Source organism: Python bivittatus, unplaced genomic scaffold (assembly GCF_059951505.1).
Source record: "Python bivittatus isolate LINGU-HERP-01145 unplaced genomic scaffold, Pbiv_v1 ctg000330_np1212, whole genome shotgun sequence".
In the NCBI taxonomy this organism is placed as follows: domain Eukaryota; kingdom Metazoa; phylum Chordata; class Lepidosauria; order Squamata; family Pythonidae; genus Python; species Python bivittatus.
In genome coordinates this window covers 52011463-52035534 of record NW_028277058.1, presented here as the reverse complement: position 1 = coordinate 52035534, position 24072 = coordinate 52011463, and the positions used below count along the sequence as shown (strand labels likewise).

Genomic DNA, 24072 nt, shown 5'->3' with positions numbered 1-24072 from the left:
TAAACAGTTTTGTTGAAACCTGTCCTTCGATGTCTCCCAGCAAAGTACTGGCACCCAAGCGAAAGAGTTCTGGTTTTAGCCATTCGTCTCCCAGTTCTTCCTTCATCAGCGAAAGCCAGATCAGGGCATCTTTGGCTTTGCGAATACCTCCTGCAGGCTTAAATCCAACCTTAAGAAAGAAGAATGAAAAAAGAATTAAAATATTAGGCTCCAAAGAAGTCACTGCAGGAATACAGCAAGCTGGTGCCTAGGAAAATAGGAATTTGCATATAAATGCATACATCTATCTAGACAATGTGTGTGTGTGCGCGCGTGCGTGTATATAATTTACAGAAGGATTTCTTTCCTGCCTCCCCTCTCCAAAATGCAGGTGCACAAAGTGGCTTATAGGGTAATAAAATATAATGACAAGAAGAAACATGCTACTAAACAAAAGAAAATCACTAAAAATATAAAGGGAAGCATAGAGTAGAACCATGGAGTCACAGACATCTGGGGAGAGATATAGTATATATTATATGAGCACTAAAAACCTCAAAGCCAATGTGGGGAAACTGGACAGTTTACTTTTAAATAAGAAATATATTTCTAATATTAAAAATCTTGAAAAGTGACATGCCTAGTTAGCTGGGAAGAAGTACCGAAATGCAACAAATAAAATTACAGTAAATTTAAAACATTTGGGATAAGCTATGTATTAAAAAGTGAGGGGAATGAGAGAGTGAGTAAAACTCACACATGGCATTCACACACATCTAAGATACTTAATAGTAATAATCTCCTGAATATGAAGTAGAAGAATATTCCAGATAGCAGTGAGGTGTTAAGACAACACAGCATTGCCAACCAACTTCTGTGCAGCCAAAAGTTAGAGAGATGGACGGTTTCCTTCTCCTCTGACTTGGAGCATCCATGGACCCCCCAATTTCCCAAATTCAGATGTCTCTCAGAGAGCTGGGAGAACCAAAACTTTTGTTGCCACTACTTCCCTTTCCTGCTCCCACTAGTGATAAACCTATCTGAAGGAAAGCTCTACAGTAGGCCGCAAAATAATCTCCAGATTTGGAGCACCTGCTTTCATTGACTCAACAAAGGTGGGACCTTCTGCTCTGATTCTGAAGTGCCAGCTTTAGTGTTCCTGCCCTCTAGGCTTCCAGAGCAGGTGAGTCACATATAACATAATGAGGACATGTCCCTTAAAAACAGTTGTTAGAGCATCTTTGTGCCATGGTAAGCAGGACATGAAGACAAGTCCATATTCAGTTACAACACCCAACATCCTTTTCAGCTGCACTATAAAGAACCTAAATGAAAGGCCAAAGCTTTCTTGCTTCCATTCCCAGCAAATGAAACCATGCTGCTTCTGATCTCACAAGCAATAAATAACCTTCATGAACATCAATCCTTGATCTGAACTTCTGTTATTTCCATTTCTTATCAACTTTAACCATGAGTGGGCGGTACACAGTAAGAAATGGTAGCCTCCATGTCAGAAAAAGAGATGAAAAAGTGCTTTTTTAAAGGAGGAGGAAGAAAGGACATGGTACAAACACATCTATGGTTTGTCTTAGGCAAGTAGAAGAGGCTTCATGCAGGAAATGTGGCTCTTCTTTCATTCGTTCCTACATAGAAAGCTGCTTCCGAAATTTCCTTAAATGTTGTTTGTGTAGTATAGTAAACAGATCTTAGTAGTGCTAGTAGTACATTGCACCAATACATAAGTGCAACTCTGTGTGTAAGGCCTTGGAGCCTGACCATTAGCCTCCTTTCCCCACCTGAAATATTCACATTCCCACAAATAATTCCATTTCTCTTCTCCCAAACTACCCATTACAATCCATATATATATATATATATATATATATATATATATATATATATGAATGAAATGTTTTGTTCTAGAACCATAAAAGATTTGGCTACTATTCCTTTGCTGTTTCACAGCATTTCATTATTTTGTTTAATAAGTTCATCTCTCTGTGAATTTTTTCTCACCTTATATTATTAAAAGTAATAAGTTTCTCTGGGCTAGGGATTCCCCAACAGAAAAACCAATTTGTGTGCATCTTTCAATGATGACAGGAAAAAAAGATTATTTCCCATTATGCCAAATACTTTTCATATCGCTGCAACAGCTTATCATTCAATAAACGCTCGTCTGCAGCCCACTTCCATCCTTGGGAGAAGTTTAATTTCTACATTAACCTGTTTTTACTAGCCAACACCTTAGTCGAAGAAGGATCTGTGAGGCAGCCAAATTGGTTTGTTAAAGAAAGCATTTAGAAATCTCTTGTCAGTGATGAAATTGTCTTCGTCTAATAAAAGGATATAAACTCGGTTTACATCTATTTTTCATTATTATTATTTCCTGAGCCGGCACACGCGCTAGATTCTTTTGGTTAATAGAACTTTAAACTCCTGCCCAATGAATCCTCTTTGAATGAATGAGAAATGAAACCATTATCTTGATATGCAAAGTCACATCCAGTGCCATACAGAAGCCCTGTTTATGAAAACTTCTAGCAGGACCTGGCCAAATAATTCCACCACCGCCATTGTCCATGATATATGGCACTGAGCTGCTGAGCGCAAAGCAAAAAATACCTTTACATATTCATCATACACAAAGGTTTAGCCTGATAATACAGGTTGAAAGTTGGCTGGATGCTTTCACACATACAGCGGTGCATGCAAAAGGATGAGGAATTTATTTATTTAATTTATGATTTTATTCCATTGGTATAGAATTATTCAGGGCCCCTTAGAGACCCAGAAGGGTTTGGACACAATTAGCTTTTGAAGCCTCTATATAAGAGAACCATTTAAAAATTACTGACCAAATAAGGGTCCCACAAAAAGTGAGAAGTAATTTTTAAGTTAAAAAAACAAAACAAAAACAAGAGTCACCACTTGAGGCCCTTTGAACTTGAGATCTGTTTCCTATCTCCAGTTGGTCCTGACGCTACGTGAAATATGGGCCACTGTATTTATACCTACTTGTAAGCTAGGCTCTTGAATATGGTTCCAACTATGAAGCAATTCACAACCGCATCACGCTTCCATATCTCAAAGGATAAAGGACAACTGCCACATGGTCATAGGTATTTACGGAGGGGTGGGGTAAATGATGTGCATGGTGTGATGTCATTTATGCAGTGACCTGCCACCCATGACATTTTGACATAATTGGGACTTGTAATGGACATCATTGAGCATGGCCCTCTGGTGTCACTTGTTCACATATCAAATAGGCAATCTAAGTGATTTTTCAAGCCAACTAGGCCAAAATTGTAAAAGCTTTCTCAATGGATTCTGGATGAAAAATGCATGAACAAAATGAATGAAAAATGGCTATGCGTCTAGCTTCACTTGTTTGATCAGGAAATATGTACTTTGTAAGTGATTAATCCTTCAAAACTGTCATGTTTATTGTGCATGGTTTCCCCAATGGTGTGGATTTTTTGTTTTATTTTTCTTGGAAACAGTCAATTTTGAGGCCAAAGACTCTTGGAAGAGAAATGCTTAAAATCTTCTGTTGAATCATTTATGTCACTGGGTCAGGTACTTTATCTTGAAATGCATTGTGGCTAAGATCTGGAGTACTATATGAAGTCCTAACAGACATACCATGACTGCATGGTTTGCTCAAAGGCAGCTAGTATGAAACACCTTCTATTGCAATTTTGCTCAGGAGTGACCACACACTGTGAAATGTAGGGCTAGGAAGACTATCCATAGGTATGTCCTGATGGGAAGTTGACACCATGAGGCACATGGTTCAGCAGAAAGCTGGCTGTCAGCTCCTAGAGTCTTCTAGACCCCTTGAGTCTCTTTCTTGCTTTCACAGTCTCTTTGACTGGCCTCTCTGAGAAAGCTGCGTTACGTGCATGCAGAAAAGGAGTCCTCCCCTTCTATGCCGCGAGACCACAAGGAGCTTCCCAGCACTCCAAGAAATGCTAGCGAATTTTGGCAAGAAAATGGCTGACTTTCCATGGCAAAATTGCTATCCATTCTTTGTTTTGGGGAGTACCAAATGACTGGGAAAACAGTTTGACTCCCAGAAGCCCTTCCACTTACTCTCATTCTCAAAATGTCCTCCAATACCAAAAAGATGGAATGAAAAATTTGACTACATCATTTCCAGGGATGACCCGGGGTCACAAGAGAGCCTCTTGTGGGTCCTCCAGAAAAATGACAGCAATGCTGCAACCCCAAATGTTCAGAAATTGCTGAATCCCATGTCTAGTCAGAGAGTACAAAATGGGCATCCAGAAAGGAGGCAAACAATTGGGTAACAAAAATTTAACGAAGAGATGAATTCACTGAAAGTGTGATGGACTGGAATGGAGGAAGGGGGGTGAAAATGGTGCTCTCGTCTCCAGAGCAACGCTCTGGAGATAAGCAGAGAAAGCTGGCGCATCCCTAAACATTCCAGAAGATAGTGAATAGCTGTGCCTGGGAACTAGTGGTCAGTCTGAGAAGATTCCTGTAAACAGGCGCTGGCTAATAAACCTTGCTGATTGAACCTGCATGGTCTCCAGGAGTTCTTTGGGCTAGGCCTGACAGAAAGTGGCATGACCCACTGAGATCATCAAGCTCTGAGGCCACCACAAAACTAAACCTAGCAGTGCCAGATATAATAGTGGCTGCCCCCATATGTTGACCTTACAGAAAACTGGAGAAAGGCAATCATGTCTCCTTCATGAAAAAATTCCAGAGTTTCTGATGTTAAATCACACTAAATACTGGAGCTTTGAACATCAACCCTCAGGTAACAGAGAAGAAGTAAAACATGAGGTTAATCTGAAGAGTGCTTCTCCTATAAGATTTTGTAGGGCCAGCTCCAGTCAGAATGGAGCAAATAAATTATGACATCATAAAAGGACAGCAAATTGATATTTATTTAATGGTTTCATACTGTATTTTATTATCAGGGAGAGGAGTTATGGGATCTTCTTTCTTGGGTGTTAGCTATCTGCATCTCCTTAAAGCAGCAATGTATCTTCTGGGATCACTTGGCTGCCTTACACCGCTGCAATGCAATCTTGGGAAAGGACACATTTGGTTGAAGGATTGGTAGACAGTTGCCATAGAAGCACCCTGCATGCTCTGAAGCATCTATTCACCTTTAAATCCACAGCACTGTACAGTCTTATTGCTAACCCATACTGGATGTGTTTCTTATTAGCCCTGCTATTTCTGAATTGTTCAAGGAAGATTGTCCTAAGAAGATGCTGAATTAAGTTCTAAAGTAGGATTTGGTGGAAACTGACCATTCAGGACTTGTGCTCAGAGGAGTTAAGAGTCAACTTCTTCTGAAGCAGGATGAACCTGAATTGGACCTTAGATTATATGGTCTCAATGGAAACATGAACATGTGAAAAGCATGGAGAAGATGTAGGTAACGCAGAAAAAAAAAAATTTTTCCAGGATGTTCCATTCTATTTTGTCTCCCCTGCTCCCGCATTGCCTTCCGGCCTAAGATACACATTTTGAGGCTAAAATGCAAGAGGAAGAACCGCACATCACCTTATGAAAGCTAGAAGAGAGGCAGGATAAAAATCTTATAAACAAGCTAGGAAGCTCAAAAACCCTAAACATTTCACCTTTTTTGCTTTTGAGAACACTGTTTCCTAGATACTTTTTTCAAAAAGATGGGCTATTATGTTACCTTATAGCCAGTTTTCCAGTAGAAGTCTCTAATAGCTCTCACCATGACCAATCCTATTGGAAAAGTAGCATTAACAGCTTCTTTCCCTGTAGATGTCTTAATAAAATCAGAACCTTGGAAAGAGAAGAAGGAGAAAACTTCATTAATCAAAATGTATTCAGAACTCCTAGTTTTAAGGTTCATTTTCAAGATTAATCCCCTCCCTTTTAAAAAGCAGGAAACAATGGTTTTTAAAACAAAAGTTGTGGAGGAAAATTGCTCCAGTTCACAATTTCAGCCAGTATTCTTTCTCTACTCCATTCCACACTGAGTTTTCCATTTCCTTTCCAAAAGAGCATTTTATGCCCAATGAACACACTCAGTCGGGGCCTTTTTGTCTTCCCCTCTGTATAAGCTTTTTAATTAAAAAAATAATAATTGTGGGGTAGTTTTACAAATCTGTATGTTGCATTATGCTCACTGAAACAATCTTCTTGTGTGTTTTGGCAATATTAGGATGCACTATTAGTTCTAAGCTTGGTTTTAAAGCTGAGCTTAAAGGTTAAAGATACCTAGTAAGACTCTATCTATGCAGTACTAATTACAGCAATGCAGAATTAACTTGAGAGACACCCTGGGAATCCCTGGTCTCAGATATACAAAACACAGGCCATCAAACACAAAATCCTTCTGTGCTGAGAAGTAATAAAAAATGGCACTGACTTTGTCAAATTTCCTCAAGTCTTATCTTTAGAGTTTCCCCTCTGATTCAATGAACCTCACAATCTTTTCAAAGACTTTGGGATAATCACGGAACTCAGAATCTAGACGGTTTTATTTAACATTAAAAAGATGAATGGTAGGACACCCACAGAGATTGAAAAACACCTTGAGAGGACATGCATTCACCAAGCTTGGATAGAAACATATTAGGAAACTTTTGCTTTCAAAGTGGTGGTGTTTAAATTAAGGTCACGCGTCGTCTGTCCTTCTGCCACATCACTTCCATCATTCACATTTCATTCTTGCCAATTAAAGAATCCTTATTTAAGACGCTTTGGAACAAAAAAGCAAGAACCTTCTATCGCCTTCAGACTCTGCTTCGAGGAGATAGGAAAAAGGGTCATTTGACTGAACCTGGACACAACTTCGCTGCATTGTCTTTTGTTATACTTTCAGAAATTATCCAGCCATATGCGGGATAACATGCTGGACAACTCTCCTAAGAATACTATAGATTACCAGTTTAGACTAGATGACTCCCTTTCCTAACATTTTCTAAACCGATAAGGTCTTTCATATCACTGACATCTGAAATACTTATTTAAAATGGTTATCCCAGAGATTTTTTGGTTGACAAAACACGTCCCCTGTTACTTAACTATGGTGGTTGCCCTATAGAGCTTTTCTTAAACTTGATGACCCAAGAATGTTTCTTCTTTAAAAAGAAAAAGCAAACTTCTCTGCATCAACTCTTATGTTCTCCCTCCCCTCATTTTTTTTAAATTGTAGAGTTTAAGCCCTTTTGTTTAAGTCTTCCACCCCTATCTCCCCCTTCCTCCTATCAGAGTAAGGTAAGTCAAAGCTTTTATAAGTCTGGTAATTAGAAATCTCAATGGTATGGTTTCATTAAAAACTTTCATTAAACAACATCTGCCCTTGTATAGGGCCTCATAATCAATTTGGTCAAACAGAAGGGCTTCTAATCGGCTGTTGATAAAAATAGAAGATGAAATTTTAATTCTAATAGATTAACCACAAACTCAAGATAGTCTTCAAAATCCATCTCGCTGTATTCTCCAGTGGATTTAACGACTATTCAGCAACTCATTACTAAATAGAACAAGATGAACATTTTCCAGTTCATTAAAGAAATGTACTATGTATTTTTGCATTGTCCTCATGATTCGTTACAGGGAGTCTTAATTACAAGATAATGGATAATGGTTATTAAATGCAGGCTCCAGTAATGAAGCTCTATTCATTTGCGAGCCTCGGAGACTGCAAAGAGGGGAAAATAAAATTACTAGCTTCAAAAGATTAACGGATCAAATTATTATTCAATTTTGAAAATCTCATTCAGACTTTGCAGAAACAAGAAAGGATTTTTTTTAAAAAAATAGTAGTATTAGGACTATAGTGAAACACTTATTTTTAAAAATAAAATAATATCTTAAGGCTATTAGCAGAATAATCGGCTTCAGATGTGATTATCAAAATACAGCCAATTTAGCAGCATCTTCTAACAATGAAAACATCGTACTATTTTATTTTATGAACAAATTCTATTTATGATTCAAGCAAGAGTTTGCTAGCAGGATACCATAAAGAACTCAGAAGATGGATGCTGGCATGCAGCTTTACAATATAAAGGTATTATTAACATTTTATATTTCTCTAATGAAAACAGGGAGAGGGAGAAAAAAGGAAGCTTTGCTGTTAAAATGGAGGCTCTTAAGCATATTTCATATTAGCTTTATAAATAAGGTGTTTTTGGCTGTATAATTCACCTGTCAATGCTTTTTATTTTCTTTTTCTCAGATTGGTGAGAAAAAAAGAACAAAGTTTAGGCAAAGAAGAAAGGCTCAAAGTTTGATCTCGCTGTGAGAAACAGCTGTGATTAGCAGCAACAGAAATTCCATGTATCAACAGCAAAAGTCAAGATTGGGAACAACATCTAATAGAACCCAGCCTATGTTGGGCTTCAGAACCAATCAGGGATGATTCAAGGTCAAGGGACATAGCAAGGAGATCTTCCCACAACAAAAACTCTATTTTGCATCACTCAAAAGAAGTCAGATTTACTTAAAATGTGCACACACTAACATATTTGTACAGCAGCATGTTTGAAAATAAACTCCATAATTGAATCAGAAATATAATGCATGTCATCATACTGGAAAGAGTGGGTGGTTAACCTTCATGCTAGGCCAAAATGTGGTTTGTTTTAGTTTAATGTTACATGAACCTAACCACTGTTTTAAACTAGGGTTTATGGCTTAGCGTGTTGTACAAATCCAGCCAATTGTGATTCATTCAATAAACAATGGTTAAATAAACCATAGCTCAGCAGAGTGTGCAAACCTGGTCATTGCAACCAGGTTCAGCCTGGTATCCAGGTGCTAAATATGGATGGGCAACTTCATGGTCCTTGCTTTCTTTTTTTATGGATCTTTATCTTTATTGTGAACTTGGACCCATCAATCCTCCAGGTAGAGAACACTTTCAGATGGAAAACCATCCTTTAAAAAAAGGAACGCCTAGGCATGCGATCAAGAAGTCTCAATAATTGGTCTATAGCCCCCACCCAAGAAAAACTGCAGGCTCTTCCTAGTTTATGTTATGAACTTGCAACTTAGAAAATGCCCCAATACCTCAAAGATAGTATATTGTTTAGAAGACTACGCTCCAACTCTCCTCTCCCGCATTCTAATTTCAATGAACAGGATTTTTTTTAACTTTAACATTCCAATGATTTTTCCAGGCTTGCTGCAGGTTGCAATATTGCAACTCATTGCAGGAGAGTTGCGCTACTCAGGCACGCAAGTGAGTTTGAATTGATGTCATTCCGCCACCTCTTGTCTTGAATCCAGTGGCCATGCTTTGGAGCTTCAAATATCTTCCCAAAGGCTTCCTTAAACTAACCCTGCTGCTGTAATCTAGCCTAGACAGAACTGGAGTCAGAATTCGATCAAGGAGATTCTGTTTCAAAGGTTCACGTGAAATCAGGTCAGGAGGCCGTTTTTAAGTTCCATGGTTTTGAAGAATTTGGGTTTACAAGTGTATCAGAAACTAATGAATTCTACTACATACAGTGAGAATATAACAAAAAACTAAGAACGAGTGAGAAAAGCTGCCAAAACATTTGATGGGAAAGATGAGGGAAGTAAACACACATTATTTGCTGCTTCTGATACTGCACCACCACCAAAGCTGAGCTGCTTTTGGAAGTCATTTTGGACCAGAAAAGAAAAACCCTAATAGGCAACATCTATTAAGAAAATGCATACAAGCGTATGTTCCATGTTACCACTCTCTTTCGCTGCCAGCATAATAAGGGGAAAAAAACAAAAAAGCATTTCTGGAACTTGTAAATGGTAACCATTTATGTGATTAAAACTGGAGCGAAGTATTTAGCTGGCAATAGACAAGTACAATATTATAGAGCCATTATTAAGCAGTAAAGAATAATAAACAGCATAGCAATCATGGCGTAATCACAATCTTTATGTTTCAGTGTGCTATAAACACCCTGGGGATGTCATTATCTCCCAATAACCTCAGACTGCTTAACGTTGCTTTACTCTTAATAAAGAATAAGGACCCAGTCTGCAATTTAAAATAATGCAGCGGGACCTGCCGGACGCCTCACCCTGGCTTTTCTTCCAATTTCCCTAAGGAAAGTCCAAACTCGAGGGCCTGGCGTTAACCAAAAGCCACATCACCTCTCCACTCTCAGGCGAAAACAGCGCTGCCACCCATCTTCATCCTGCCAGGCTATGAGAAGGAAAAACCTCCTTCACCATCCACCATTGTGGAAGCCAGGAGCACGCAGCTCAAATAAAGCAAAAAGGAAGAATGAGTTCCAAAGTGGGGCCAAAATTCCCGGGCTGTTCCAAATTTGGACAGTTTTTTAGGTACTGAAGAGATGGCAAGTCTTATTTCCCATAATGAGCTCCATGGCTCAGGGTCTGGATATCTATGTGTTTGCCGGATGGATTCTGCCTGTCCAATCCATGTGAACAGAAATGCCTGCTGAGGTTCCCACCTATTAAGGAACATGACAGGTGGGGGCATGAAGTTGAACATAAGCATCCTGGAGGCTACACTCCAAAACAGCCCAGGGCAAGAACTAAATCTGATGTAAGTTATATTAATTAAACAGCTCTTGAATTTCTGCCAAGATACTCTTGCCTCTCCCAGTCCTAGAACTGTTTCCATTCCGGTTTGTCCACAGAAGAGCTACTTTTCCTCTTTAAAAACTGATGGCTGGGTTTGTTTTTTTCTCCCTCATCTTTTTTTTGCCTTTAGGTGTCATGCTTTTTAAGTTGTTGGCGTGGGGAACCATTTTACTGATTCTCATGAAAACCATTCTGGGCACTCTTCTCACTGAAGAATGAGGTAGACATCTTTTAAATCAAACTCGCTAGAAACTACTATTGTTATTATAAATACCCCATACACATCATTGTAATCTAAAAGATGAAAGCAATTAAGGATAAATTGTTATGATTATGATTATTTTCCTATTTTGGCACTGCTTTGAAGTGTAACAGCCCTTTCTCCAATCCAGTAAATATGGTTTCCAGCGGCCTCCCATCAAAATATCAACGATTTTTTTGAGCAAAATACACCCATGCTTAGCTTTGACAAAACTGCAGCATCAAATGCTTTCAGCCTCCTTCTCTCAAGTAATATTGTATTATATACAGATATTTCTAGAAACCTGATTTTGTTACTTTCCGGTGTCAGCAGTAAGTTGTTAACTAATTTTATTAATAAAAACCTATTGTCTACCAAACTCGCAGGAAAGTTGCTGAAATGGAAAAACGAGCTGCTGGAAATGGATTGAGAAAAATATATTACAGTGAACAAAGCAAGCAGGAAAATTAGGCTCCTTTATCAGGCTTTGAAAGTGCTATGAATTTTAAACATAACTTTTTAAAAAGGCAGATATAAAAAACACATGCACACACACAACCAAGATCATCACACTTCAATGTCAACTTCAGTGTATTTTTCAATAGTTTTCAATAAAAGCACTTGAACTGCAATAAAAGAGCATGCCTTGAAGGAAGGCAGAAATATATTCGGATTTGAACCTTTGGGCTTTAAAGTTTGAATGCCCAAACTGTTCTGTGTCCAACTTCAAAGCCTGCACCAAAAAAGGATCAGAATAAACAATCAAGCTTAGAAAGCAAAAGTATGTCTCTGTAATGTATTTTAATAGAGCTTTCAACACACATGGCCTATTACAGAATCACATAACAAGAGACACCAGCTCTAAATAGGTATATTTTTGTAACTGAGAATTGGGGGGAATTAACAGATGTGTGGATGAGGGCTAAAAGGCATATGTTCCCTCCTAGTCCTCACGTTTAGGGTTTAGATAATATGGATTTTAAAGGTGGGAGTTGGAGTGATGTTTGGAGGTTTACACTGTCTGGCAATGGAGAGGCTATGCTCAGAATTATAAACCTGGGTCTACCAAGATTTTCAGTTTTGGTAGCACAATAGATTCAGTGAAGAGTGAGGGCTGTTTTGAACCTTACTTTCCTTACTGTAGAAGGTCATCTTGATAAGACTCTTATTATGACCAGGCAATGTTTAATTGTTTATGTGTGTATGTGTGTTTCTATCCATCATCTTTTCAAATGCAAGATCCTATAGGATTGTGAAGGCACACACTGCAAACATACAAAATGAAGTCACTTTCGTGCAAGATCCAAAGATCTTGATCTACAACCAAGAATGAGCAAACATTAGGTGGCCAGAGACCACATGTCCGTCTTCATTACTGTGTTCTGTTTAGGCTTCCAAGGAATACACAGATTGTGGTTGGGTTCCTCCCCAATTTTGGGGAAATGAAGAGATTTAAGGAAAATACCTGTGAGGGCTTAGCACACCTATTTTTCTTGTTTTTCCACAAAAATAGGAAAAGAGGAAAAGAATCACACCCTTACTCTCATGAATACATTTGGTCACTCAATTTCAGCTGTACAATCTAAGAGGGCGAATACCTGGGTATCTGCAGGGGAGAACAAGGGACTTCATGTGTGTGTCATGAAGTTACCATACAAATAACACAAGTTACATATTTGTATCAAATAAGTAATTCCTGTCATTTTCATGATTTTGACATCATTGTGGCTTCTCACCTATTGGTGAGAAAATGTGAGTATAATTCTGTAATGTGAAATGTATAAATTTAATTTAAATGTATGTACGCTCAGAAAAGAAGTTGCATTTAGCATTCATTGCTTCAAAGACAATAAAAATATTTTACGATGCCCTGCACAGAGTTCCAGAGAAATACGATAAAATGTACAATAACATTTTCATTGTACACACTGGGGGGTGGGGGGTGGGATTTCAGTTAAAACCAAATATCTGTTAAATCTGAATTTGTGTAATGTAAACTTTATGTAATTTATGTAAATGTATGTAAATTACATAAAATGTACAAATTCAGATTTGGTCTATTACATCTATAGAATGCTAAAGGGAGGTCTGTAAAACTGAGATTTTACTTAAAATAAAAACAAATACATAAAACCAACAATAATCAAACAGAAGAACAGAAAACTGAAGCCAAGAAACAGCATTCAATCCAGTGGTTCGTACAAACTCTAAGTTTGTGTGAAGTTTCAATTCACACACTCAGTTTAAAGCCAATTCGAGTGAATCAATCCTCTGAATCAAAAAGCTGAATCAAATGTCTCTGAACAGACTCGGTGATTTGGAAGACTGAAATGATTCAACTCTATTTTCTGAAATAGTTCAAATCACTGAATCACATCAACAATCTAAGTCAAACCAGCCATTCAAATAAGATTGAAGCTGATCCACTAATAAACAGAAAAGTTAGAAACAGGTTTATATGAGATGCCAAGCAACAGCAACAAAATCTTGCCAGCCACTCAAATAACATTACTGTACTTTGCAATGAATTTTGGCAGTGCAATTTTGGGGAGAGGAAGGATGTTCATCTGGCCCAAAAATACGACTAAGAATCCCAAGCACACTATGATATGAAATATGTATGTGTGTATGTGTATGTATATGTATACATAGAACAAGATCCATGCTATCAACACGTATGCCCTGCCAGTCATCAGATATCCTGCCAGTATAGTGAACTGGCCAAAGGAGGACATGGAGGCTGTCATTGTGAAGACCCAGAAGCTCCTCAGTGAGGACATTGGGATGTCATTTGGACTGGAGACGTGTGGCAGGATGATAGTAAAGAGAGGGAAGGTAGTTAAGACAGATGGGGTAGAACTACCAGTGGGCCACATAGCAGACATAGAGACCAGCTACAAGTACCTTGGTATCCCACAGTCACATGGGAACCATGATGAGGAGGCAAGGAAGACAGCAACATCCAAGTACTACCAAAGAATAAGTCAGGTCAAGATCCAGCTCAATGGGAAGGACAAGATCCACGCCATCAACATGTACACCCTGCCAGTCATCAGATACCCTGTTGGTATAGTGAGGTGGCCAAAGGAGGACATGGAGGCTGTCAATGTGAAGACCCGGAAGCTCCTCACAATGTACGGAGGTTTCCACCCCAAGTCCAACACCCAGAGACTGTACACCAGCCTCAAAGAGGGTGGGCGGGGTCTGATGTGTGTCAAAGCCACTGTCCTGGACGAAACCCAGAGCATCCAGTATATCAGTAAGATGGCACCCAAAGATGAGCTGCTGAGAGAATGCCTGACACAGCAGCGGACATGGGAGGAAGTTCAAGTGGAGGCAGTGTCATGACAAGACAAGCCCCTGCATGGGATGTACCACTGACAGATAGCTGAGTGGCTGACATTGGGAAATCCTACCAGTGGCTGGAAAGGGCTGGACTAAAAGACAGCACTGTGGCACTGATCATAGCAGCACAAGAACAGGCACTAAGCACCAGATCCACAGAAGCAGGGGTCTACTACACTAGACAGGACCCAAGGCGCAGATTATGCAAAGAGGCCTCAGAGACAGTCCAACACATAGTGGCAGGGTGTAAGATGCAGGCAGGAACACCATATATAGAATGGCACAACCAAGTAACTGGAATTGTGTACAGGAACATCTGCACAGTGTATGGGCTAGACCCTACTAAGTCCAGATGGGAGATTCCACAGAAGGTTGTGGAATAGAAGAGGGCTAAGATTCTGTGGGACTTCCAGATGCAGACAGACAGGCAGGTACTGGCCAATCAGCCAGACAGTGAGGTGGTAGAGAAGGACCAGAAGACAGCAGGTGATAGAAGTAGCAGTGCCAAGTGACAGCAACATCAGGAAGGAGAAGTATGAGAAGCTGGAGAAGTACCAGGCCTGAAGGAGGAACTAGAGAGGATGTGGAAAGTAAAGGCCAAAATGGTCCCAGTGGTGGTAGGAGCACTCAGGGCTGAGACTCCTAAGCTGGGAGAGTGGCTCCAAGAGATCCTAGGAACAACAGCAGAGCTCTCTGTCCAGAAGAGTGCAGTGCTAGGAACAGCTCAGATCCTGCACAGAACCCTCCAACTCCCAGGCCTCTGGCAGAGGACCTGAGATTGAGGAAGACACATACCACCCATAGGGGTGAGAGGGGAATTTTAATTTTTTCTTTCTTTCTTTCTTTCTTTCTTTCTTTCTTTCTTTCTTTCTTTCTTTCTTTCTTTCTTTCTTTCTTTCTTTCTTTCTTTCTTTCTTTCTTTTCTTTCTCTTTCTTTCTTTCTTTCTTTCTTTCTTTCTCTTTCTTTCTTTCTATAAAAAAATAAAAATAAAGAATGAGACTATATATATATATATATATATATATATATATATATATATATATTCCTCATTCTTTATTCTATTCTCTATATTCTTCTATTATATTGTCTCTCATTCCTACTATGCTCTATATTACTAGCTGACCAGAAAAGGAAAGCAAAGAAGATGGTATAAGAGCTGAAAAATACCATCTATTTTTCACTATACCACTTTTAGTGGTTTTAGTATACCACTAAACCATCAAATGGCACCATTTAGAGCTGATAAACTGAAATAAACTAAAGAAAACCTCTTTCCATCATAACCGCATGCCCAGTACTAATAACCAAGTCTTTGTTTCCTCAAGAAAGAAACTGACACACAAAACAACAGTGAAAAGCCAAAAGAAAGTGTGAACATTGCACAGACACTATGACCTGCGTACAGTTTGAAAGATGGAGGCATGGCATTGGAAAAACTCAGGTTCTCCTGCAAAGAGCTCCTTGAAATCTCTCAACTCCTTTTCATCCAGCTGAGAAGGAGAAGGGCATTCTTTTCTCTCCCTTTTTGATGTGTGCACATGAATGGAAGTGTATGTGCTTATACAGTACGCTTTAATAGGGTACTCAAGAATGACAGATCGTACTTGAGGCTTGTTTAGTGGAACCTTTGCTCTGACACCACATATGAGTTCCTATATATTTTGTAACACCTATCACATGTTGGCCACTGAAGTTTTGGCTGCTACACCAAGGAGGAAAAGAAGGGCAACTTCCATAAGCTTGGAAATATAAGATGTGACCTTCTTGTTATTCTGGAAGTGGCCTGGCTAGATTCTCACTTTTTTCTCATCCCTCATCTTTCTTCTTGACATATTCTTTGAAGAACAGGAACCCCTTTAAAGGAGAAAGCCAGGTGAAGACTTTTGCTACTTCAGGACACAGAACATAGTTCTAAGGAGTATGCTTCTTCGCTCCCAAACATCAAGCTGGCTCAGTCGGGGTGAGTCTGGCTCTGAAGAATACATGAAGCTTATTTAAGAGCTTTATATTAAAATAGTCCATCATCATCATTAAAACTCAGTCCCTGCCACCCCCCCAAAAAACACACAAAAATTAGCACAAAGTAAATTAAATATTTATAAGGAATTCTCATATGTGTGTGTGAATTATATAAAAATAGCGAGACAGGTTTAGTGTTAATTTTGTCAGAAAATCAATTTTAAAAGAATGGGTGGGAGTGTAAATGAAAGGGAGAAAAAAGTTTGATTTTCACTCCCATAACTTCTGGTAGACTAAAATATCCATTTAAGAACTCCAAGCATCTGTTCACTGGCAGCTGTAAGTAACATTACCCACACGAAGACAATTTATATCTCTCCCTTGTATTAAAAACTAAACAGGACCCTTTAAATTATTCACCAGCAAATTAAAATGAACACAAAATGCTGTGGTGGCTCGGGCTCACACAGCAGTATTCCCTACCCCTGAAATACCCAATGATCTTTCAGGTTGTCCTGACCTAGACCTCTTCATTGTCCCACCCCACTGCACATATACCATTCAGCCTGCACACTCTCTAAAAACTCCATCCATCCATAGTCCAAAGGAAAAAAAGCATCTTGCAGGCTCAGCTAAGCCTTCTAGTTCTTGCTTTCAAGCCTTTCTAGCGATAGATGGATTTTATTATAAAATGGGTTTTCTGATAAGAAATGCAAGCTGGCATCTTCTGTATGTATGGAGACTATTACTTTGGGGATCCTCAACTAAACTGGAAGATAATGTATCTGAAAAAGGGGGCTGAACTCCAGAGTAATTTCAATCACTATAGAAAATACTAGAGGGTTTTTTTTAAGCATAATGGGCTTCAAACTAGGTTCTCAGAAATCTTGGAGACTGTTCTGAAGCTTAGTTAATAAACACCCTGCTTAGGACATCATCTGCAAATTGCCAGGAATGGAACTCAATCAATCAATCAATCAATCCATCAGTTTATTATAGCCCTAAGACCAGATAGAATAAAATATCTAATAGTAGAACTGTTACATATTTCTCTCTCTCTCTCTCTATATATATATATATATAAAACAAAAAAACCCCAGTAAGTATAATAGGATCTAAAAAATAATTAAGAACAGATATAATAAAACAGAATAAAAATAGTATTATAAGAAGTTCCAAACTTAATTAATGGTGCGGCGTATTGTACAGATGGTAGCACAAAACTGGGAGACTTGGGAAGATATTTTTGAGTCCTTGTTTGAAAGAAGTAACATTAAGTAGAAATCACACTCCCTACCCAGAAATGTCTTCAAGATCAGATAAATGAAGGTCTGTCTAGAGCCCTATGTAGGAAGCAGCATAATAATATGTGGCTTAGAGTTTCTATTGAGCCATCACCACATGGACATAACCTAAGATGCATAGGAGTACCCTTAAAACGTCCAGGAGTGGAAATAAAGTCTTACATGAAATTGAAGGCCAAGAAGAACTTATCATAAGGCAAAATCTTTTAGGCTTCAGGCATACTTGGAATTGTAAGAACAAGTTGCATGCACTATAATTATTATTGTTGTTTGTTTGTTTGTTTGTTTGTTAGACTTATAGTAATAGGCACCTTGGGTGCAATCCCAAAACATCTTGAGCCCCACTTGAAGACCATCGGCATTGACAAAATCACCATCAGTCATTTGCAAAAGGCAGCTTTACTTGGAACAGCTTAGATCCTGCAACAATACTTTTTAACACCATCAAACAACATCCTATCCCAGCTCCTTGGGAAGGACTCGAGAGGTGGATAAAAATGCCAAATCTAGTCGAAACATCTGGCTGACTGTGCGACCAACAATAGTTTATTAAACTTGTATGCATAACATGGCTGTCAGGTGGATATGGCCAGTCGCAAAGCAAAAAAGTCAGCTGAGCTAGGAAGCCAGTGGGTTCCACTCTCTCTCAGCCCAACTCACCTCACGGGATTGTTGTTGTGGGGAAAATAGGAGGAGGAAAGCATATTAGTACATTCACTGTCTTGAGTTATTTATAAAAATAATAAAGGTGGGATAAAAAATCTAAAAAAAAAAGTGTGTATCAGTGTTCAGGAACATTATTCTGAAGTCCTTAGTCATAAGGTAAGCCATACTGGATCAGACCAGTACATGCTGCAGTCAGAGACTCCTAGAAAGCCATAAGAATTTACTTCTCCAACTATAGGAGTTATCAGGAGTTACTGAGTAGTTAAAAGTACTGTCACTAGCTTTGAGCTACATGTCAATGGCATAACTAATATTATTCCTATATCACAATCATGCTACTTTGTAATTAGGTATCTCACTCTTAACTCTCACTCCTGAAAGTAAGACAATGGCGGGATTGTCTGTTCTAGATTCCTCTCCACGGGGCAGTGGGACAAACCGCTACATGGAAATGTCCTGCAGGACTCTGACCACGACAGAAAAAGAACTCCTGAAAAGGAGAACTCACCCCTCTACGTGGCAGCCTGTTCCACCACTTAACAGTTCACCTGCCCAACATCTCAAACCATCAGGAAGTTCCCTAGCCTGACTTTCTTCCTAGAAGTTTTAACCCACTGACTCTGATCCTGCCCCCTGGGGCAACAGAGGATAAATTCATTTTCTCTCCTATGTGAAAATCTATTCAGATATTTAAAGACTACTATCATATCTCTTCTCAGTCATCTCTTCTCAGTCTAAATCAGTTCTGAGTTCTCAAACTCAGCAACTTTAAGATGCGTGGACTTTAACTCCCAGAATTCCCTAGCCAGCCACGTATCCATATATGGCATTGTTAATACTAGAACCATCACTAACAGCACTGGGCCAATATGTAGACAGCTCATTTATAATCTCAGAAGACATATTAAAATGTTACCTGTGCATCTTGGTTAAGAGAATGCTTATCATTTGCAGTTTTCATACCTGTTTTTTAAAGACTGTGGCTTGATTGCTCAGAGGCATCATCTGAATCAATTACACATTTTAACTGCTTAGCTTAAGACAGATTGAAACTTGTGGTGCTGAAGCTATTGTTAACTACACGTTTCAGCATCTCTCATTAGTAATGGCCTGACTGGGATTGCTGAAAGTTGCAGTTTACTAACATCTCTTGTTAGATCTATTAATTTAACAAGTTACTGCAATTTTCCTGATCTTAGTGGCTGCCAGAGGCATGGACTTCAACTCCCAGAAATCTCAGTAATGACCATACTGGCTGGGGAATTCTGGGAATTAGAGTCTTCCTATCTAGGGAGGGGGTACCTAGGTTACAGAAGGTCAGATTAATAGATTAAACTCTACAGATCTATTAATTATTGATTCACAGAAATAAAGAATAATAATATGAATGCACTCAGGCAGAATCCCAGCATGTAGGGAAATATTGTTAAATATACAGGGAATATATTGTATTGACAGTATTTAATTAATTTTATTTAGATTACATTAAATTTCATTTTTGTCTCAGCTATACCTACTGTTAAATTGGCCCTGCCTACTTTTGGGAGTGTGATTCCTGCTATGCCACTAAAAACCAAGTGTTCCCTTTGTCCTAAAAAAGTTGGGAACAACTGGCTTGAAAGAAGGAAGGGAGGGAGGCTGGCCAGCTGGCCAAAATAGACTATCATCCTCCCCTCATTCCCCACCTCCCATTATTCAGAAAGACTAGGCATGGCATACTGGCATGCAATTCTGCAAATTGGGAAGAACAACACAGTGCCAATGAATGCCAAACTACCTGCAACATCCTTGCATGGTGCCTGCTGACTTCAAAATAAACAAACATATAGACAAATAAAGACAAAAATAAAATAGTTGAGATATCATGAAAGGTTTGCCTTTTAGCATTTGCTTGTACAATCATATTAATTCTCCAATACACCCACACGCACACACTGATGCCAGGTGCTTTGGAAAGATGACAACTTCTATAGTAAGCATAATTAATGAAACACGGTTAAGGTTAAGTATAAATTATGGCCTGAACACTGTTTCTACACTCTCACTGAACTCAGTGATAGTATTATGAACTGAAAAATCTCAGAACTTAAGAGACACAGTGATGCGACAGTGATCCCTCAAAATTTCTGAAGAGGAAGTGCTCTGCTTTCGAAACATGGTCAGAAACTTTTGGTTCCTAATTTGATTCAGTACAAGCACACTGAATGCTAAGAAAGGCACAAACCATTGAAAGTTATGACCCCGAATTTGCCCAGAAGGAAGACAACAATCAATTTAAGTAAGTCATCATCTAATTCAAAGGAAAATTAGAGAAGAAGTCATCTCATTTGCCCTGTTACCATATTCTCAGCAAATCTAAAAGGACCCTCTTATTTTAAAGTTAAACTATTTAGGGAAAAACTTAAGATTTCCCTTGGGTAAATATTTTTTAAAATATTTTAAAAGCATCCATAGCAATACCTCTCTGTGTTAAATTTGTGCGCACACACACACAGGGTGTGTGTGTGTGTGTGTGGTGTTGAAAGAGGGGAAAGAATTGTGTTAACAGCAGAGCCATCTGCTGTATTTCAGTGAAACTACAGCAGGAAAATTGTAGAGGAATTAATTTTAATCCTAAATAGTAAATTTGAATAGCTAATTGGATGAATGGAATTGTAATTTTAAAAAATAGTATCTGCTTCTGAAAAGTGTTAAATAAAATGGTAACCCTGTCTTAGAAGCACCGTTCAAGAGATCCTGTCAATAAGCCAATGGGATGTACTGGTTGATCTGCTGGACTAAGATTAGGGAGAGCCAGATGTTAGCCTACCCTCAGCCACAGAAGCTCCTTGTGTGACTTTGGGTCAGTCACTCACTCTTTGCCCAACCTATCTCGCAGGTTGTTGTTGTGGGGAAAAACAAAGGATGGAGGGTAATGTATGCTCCCATAAGATTCTGAATGAAAAGTGAGTATATAAATCAAATAAATGAATGAACGAATCTGAACATACTTCTTATATATCAACTTGGGTGAATTTCTAGCATCCAGAAATACTGTTTAATGGTTTTTAAGGGGCAGAGAGCTACATGGGTGTGAAGTGCGCACTACATCGGTGGTGCATGTCATACAGAATCATAGAGCTAAAAAGTCGGAAAAGACCACAAACATCATCTACTCCAACTGTTACCACATGCATGGAAACCAATTAAACCACCCACAAAAGAAGGTCCAACCTCATCAAAACCTCCAGAGACAGAGGACCTACAACCTCCATGAGTCAACTGTTCCACTTCTGTACAGATTATACTAGAGCTTTTGTTGTTGTTGCTGCTGCTTTTTAAGAGGCAATAGGTTTTCTAGTTCATTTTTAAGTCCTGCTATTCTGCCTCATCATGACAATAATGTATTTCCTGGGATGGATCAGCTAAGAACACCAGATATTCTCAGCAGGGTCACCCAAAGCAAGCAGGCCCCAAGATGCTGAATAATCACTTTAGTGGCAATGGCAAAGCCATCATTTCATACGGCGAAGGAGAAGGCAATGGGAAATCACCCCTGTATTTAACCAAGGACACCATATGGATAGACAAAATAAAATGATCAACGATAGAGGGCTGGATGATGGGGCCTTCAAATCAGATGGCACTCGATATGCTACAAAGGAAGAGCTCAGGTATTTAGGATGTAGCTAAATTAAAACCTTCAGGACATCTAGGTGATGATGTTGCCATGCAGGAAAAGAACATTTAAAGCTGCAAAGACAGAATTACAGTGAGAACGCTGAACATAAGTAGTACGAACATAGGAAAGGTCAACATATTGGAAGATGAAATGATTGACTACACATTGATATCTTTTTTTAAAATCCATTCAATTATGTCCAATTCTTGGAGACCGCCTGGACAAGTCCCTGCAGTTTTCTTGGCAAAGTTTTTCAGAAGGGGTTTGCCATTGCCTCCTTCCTAGGGCTGAGAGAGAGGGACTGGCCCAAGATCACCCAGCTGGCTTTGTACCCAGGCAGGACTAGAACTCATGGTCTCTGGGTTGCTAGCCTCATGCCTTAACCACTACCCCAAACTGGCTCTCAACTGGTATCTTATACAGCAGCAAATTGAAATAGACTGGAATTGATACTTTCACTCAGAAGTTCATACTGCTTACTACTCAGAACATGAAAAACAAAGAAGAAACAGCATTGTTTTCATGGTCAGGAAGAATATAACAAAGACAACACTTGGCTACAATGCAGACAATGACCAAATAATATCATTCAGACTTTGTAGACAATGTTTTAATATGATGGATATCCAAATTTATGCTCCAACCACTGGTGCAGAAGAAGAGGAGGTTAACAAGTTTTATGGTTAAGGGTGAATTGAGAGAATACACAAGCAAGATGTGCTGTTTATGGCTGGAAAGTGGAATGCCAAAGTTGGAAACAGTAATGAGGAAAATGTAGTTGGATTATATGGGCTAGGAAACAGAAATGAAGTAAGAGAATGACTTACCATTTTCTGCTAATCAAATTATGTCTTCACTGCGAACACAGTTTTCAAACAAAGAAAACTATACCTATACACATGGACATCACCACAAGGAATCCACAGAAATCAAACTGATTATATTACTGATACAAGGAGGTAGAAGAACTCAGTTATAATAACACAAACATGGCCAGGGCCTGACTGTGGAAAGATCATGAACTGCTTATGTGCAAGTTCCAGGTCAAGCTAAAGCAAAAGAGCAAAGCCAACCCATTTCCACAATATGATCTTGAGCATATACCCACCATTTTCAAAGACAAAATTGGGAATTGCTTTGAAGTCCTTAACCTCACTGACAGGGGATCAGAGTAACTGGGAGTAAAATCAAAGAAGCTGTTATGGATGAATGTGAAAAGAGTCTGCCAAAGACCAAGAAACAGAATAAACCAAACAGGATGTCAGAACAAACTGTGGACATTGTCAGGAAGAGAAGAGAAGCCAAAAACCTCAGGCTCAAATTATCATATTTTAGACACATTATGCAAAGCCCTAACTCTCTCAAGAAGTCTTTAACAATGGGAAAGGTGGAAGGAAAGATAAGAAGAGGATGACTAGCATCAAGGTGGATGCAGGCAATTACATGTGGTTGCTAAGGGTTAACACCAACCTGAAGGCATATGATCAAGCAAGCAAAGTATCTTAGGGCTCACGCTACAGTTTTGGTATGTTTGCTACTTCAAACTGGAAGGAAAGTGCATTGCTGAGTACTGATGACTGTGGTTATCACAGTCCCCTTGAACCAGAAAAAAATGGGCTGGGGAACTGTATGTACCTACCTTTGTTACGTCACATTCACAAAAATATGTAATGTGATCGTAACATCAGTTCCATTCAGTACTTTTCGAAATCAAAACAAGGCCTAAATTCAGATTGAAATGGTACTAGAAAATGCATATAATCTCAGATGCCTACATCTGATCAGCCACCACTAACTTGAGTGATTTTTCTAGGAAAGGGATGTTGGTCTCTGGCTTATAGCTATTCTGAGTCCAATCTTTCTGGGGGGAGGGTCATATTCTAAACCTACATTGTCTCTTAAAAGTTTATTTCCACCTGCTGGATCTAATCTGGTCTTTTGATATATGCCCATATACAACTGGAACTGAGTTCTAATGCCCTTCCCTTGTAATGGCAGATAAAGCTGCTAACAGAGGGGATGGGAAGAACTTTTAGACAATTTTAGATAGCTCTCAGTATTTCTACAGTTGGTGAGAGCATGCACAACTCCTGGAATCAGGCTGTGCAGAAGATTCAGAGAAAACTTCCCATCTTTTTTTTTCACCAACCTAAGAGTCTAGTTTCCAACTCAACCGCTGCCTCAGTCTTAACTGCTCTGGTTCGTGCAATACACTAAACCATGGTTTGAGTACAGGTAGTCCTCATTTAGTGACTGACTTGTTTAGCAACTGTTTGCAATTATGACAGTGATGAAAAAGTAACTTTGTGACCAGTCCTCGCATTTATGACTTTCACAGGTCTGT

The 24072-nt window shown here is 39.0% G+C and overlaps 1 protein-coding gene across 1 annotated transcript in view; it reads right to left on the bottom strand.

The window, feature by feature from the left end:
* Nucleotides 1-24072, bottom strand: part of DERA (deoxyribose-phosphate aldolase) — a 49923-nt gene that overhangs the window by 1195 nt on the left and 24656 nt on the right. Inside the window, exons 7-8 of the mRNA XM_007422976.4 lie at nucleotides 5672-5784; nucleotides 20-169 (exon numbers count right to left, since the gene is read on the bottom strand). Coding sequence (XP_007423038.1) covers nucleotides 20-169; nucleotides 5672-5784 — 263 coding nt within the window. The remainder of the gene's footprint in view (nucleotides 1-19; nucleotides 170-5671; nucleotides 5785-24072) is intronic.